The sequence below is a fragment of the Clupea harengus genome, chromosome 23 (genome assembly GCF_900700415.2).
Source record: "Clupea harengus chromosome 23, Ch_v2.0.2, whole genome shotgun sequence".
Lineage (NCBI taxonomy): Eukaryota > Metazoa > Chordata > Actinopteri > Clupeiformes > Clupeidae > Clupea > Clupea harengus.
In genome coordinates this window covers 18,757,846-18,760,345 of record NC_045174.1, presented here as the reverse complement: position 1 = coordinate 18,760,345, position 2,500 = coordinate 18,757,846, and the positions used below count along the sequence as shown (strand labels likewise).

The window sequence follows — 2,500 nt, the reverse complement described above, 5'->3', positions numbered from 1 at the left end:
AGAGGGTGGCAGAGAGAGATACAGAGAGTGAGTGAGTGAGAGAGAGAGACAGAGAGAGTGACAGAGAGAGATACAGAGAGTGAGTGAGTGAGTGAGAGAGAGAGGGTGGCAGAGAGAGATACAGAGAGTGAGTGAGTGAGTGAGAGAGAGAGGGTGGCAGAGAGAGATACAGAGAGAGGGAGTGAGAGAGAGAGACAGAGAGGGTGGCAGAGAGAGATACAGAGAGAGGGAGGGAGAGAGAGAGACAGAGAGAGTGACAGAGAGAGGAGGATAGAGATAGAGATACAGAGAGAGAGAGTGAGAGGGAGTGAGAGAGGGAGAGAGAAAGAAAAAGAGAGACGGAGGGCGGGAAGGCAACATTCTGCACATTCCATCCGGGCCTCCCAAAACGCTCCAGTGAGATCCAGCCACTCACTGAAATATGCCGTGACTCACCCGGGGTGGGAAGGGACCGCCGGGAACCCCTTCCCTCATCCTCCACCTCCACCTCATCCCGTCCTCATGAAGAGAATGAAAACGGGAAGGGAAGGAGTGAGGTGCATTATGTCATTTTTATCCATGTGACATATGCAAATGACTATAACTGAACTCAGTCAACAAGACCCAATCACACACGTACACATAGCAGAAATAGGCTCAGTGGGATTTGTGTTATTTTGTTTATATACAGTAAGTACGGCGGCCAAGTGGTTTCCCACAAACAGTGCTGTGTCAGCGAATCGTTTCGACATTGGATACAAATATGTTACCAGATCAAATGTTCATCCTGCCAGTCTTAATAGTCCTCGGTAAATAGTGTCAAAGGCGAAGAAAAAAAAAAAAGATCTATGATATACTATTCCTGAAGTGCAAAGTCCTTTGTTTTCTTGTTTCCATGAGAACCAAACAGAGTTTCCTCACAGCTCATGTAAACACTGGGCGCATGACTAACTTCCCCGCGTTCTCCCCGAGAAATTACGCACGGCGCGTGAAGGATATATTGGGAACCAAGCTGTCACTAGAAGGCGCCCCCCTGACGTAGCGACGCACGCAGGGCGTTGTTCTTCCATAATGAGACGCTTTATAACCGCGGAGCAGCCTCTCATATCAATCTAGTCGGAGGGACTTGGACCTGGGAACTACGCGTTGAAAAGACCGTCACATTTAGGCTTACAGAATATCACTGTTTTGAGGATTTATTACACTTTCCTCAGTAAGTTGGCAATGCCGTCTTTTCGTGATGTCAAACACTAACGCAGACTGAGCTCTTGTAACGGATTATCGCTGGAACTAAAACTCGGGATTTTCCTCTGACTAGGACACAGAAACTTGCTGGCGGGAAAGAGAGAAGCTGCTAATAATTCTGGTCCTCGAGAATAGCCTGTTTAAACGTATTATTTATGGAACTAATGAATAGAATAGAATAATTTAGTCAGCAAATCAAAGACCTGGCACCTTTGCATTCTTGTCATCGTTGGAAATGTTATTTTACACTGCCTTTTACAAATCATGGGTTTATTTTAGTTCTAAAATTGTACGGAACTACTAGTGCCATCGTTTGACTTCATAGGCTACCTTATTTTGCAAGTAATGAAATAAGTTGCTGCATAGTTCTGTCCAGCAAGTTTTCGGCCGGAATGTCTCTTGCTGGTGTGAATGGTGGCTTTGTAGTGCCCTAATAGTGATTTAACTCTGCAGCGGTGTGTGCGGTGTAGCGTACATCCTTGGTACCTGAGCACGCTTGCACTTGCTAGAATGTGAAACGTGAGGACAGGCAACTTGTTGATTCAACATTTGGATTCATTGGATTTTCGTTTAGCAACGTCAGTGTTCATTTTGTCCCGCAATGGCTTAAATATGAGCCTTTTATAATTAACAGTGATACCAACTGTAACAAATATGAGCTCTTATTAACTCTAGAAGAATACTGTATCTACAAGACAGTGTGTATGCAGACCTTTCAATAACGGTTCGGAAAAAGCGCTGCGTTATGTTGAGCGCTGGTACTGTAATGACACGCCCAATCCGAACCTCTCTCTCTCTGCAAGCGCTGTTATTGCTTAGACACTTCACTGAGTTTGTTTAATTATTTGTCCAGAACCTCTTGGGAAAAATGCTGCTCCTACTGCTCGGAATCATCTTTCTGCACGGCGCAGGTCTAGTGCTCCTATTCGTGTCGACGATTGTCAGTGTAAGTATGCTGCCTAATAGTTTTATTCACTTTAAATTCTTGTCTGACGTTAACTTATTATGTTTACTTCACGTATGTAATGTTCTAGGCGTTGTTAAACTAATCTCGTTTGCCATGATGTTGAAATGGTAACCTCCTGCCCTATGAAACTCCAGACAGAGTGCGTGTTGCTGAATTGATGTTTCGTGTTTCTCTCAGGCGTGGACGGTAGGCTACTCTTCCACCGCGGATTTGTGGACAAACTGTACCACAACCAATGGCGCGTACAGCTGCGATACGGCCGAAACCGGAGGTAGGACAACCTCACCTACAACATGTGTTTCTCATCTG

The 2,500-nt window shown here is 45.2% G+C and overlaps 1 protein-coding gene across 1 annotated transcript in view; it reads left to right on the top strand.

Moving 5' to 3' along the window:
- Window positions 1–1,039: 1,039 nt before the first annotated feature.
- Window positions 1,040–2,500, top strand: part of pmp22b (peripheral myelin protein 22b) — a 13,741-nt gene continuing 12,280 nt past the window's right edge. Inside the window, exons 1-3 of the mRNA XM_031561333.2 lie at window positions 1,040–1,192; window positions 2,078–2,170; window positions 2,369–2,462. Coding sequence (XP_031417193.1) covers window positions 2,093–2,170; window positions 2,369–2,462 — 172 coding nt within the window. The 5' untranslated portion in view covers window positions 1,040–1,192; window positions 2,078–2,092. The remainder of the gene's footprint in view (window positions 1,193–2,077; window positions 2,171–2,368; window positions 2,463–2,500) is intronic.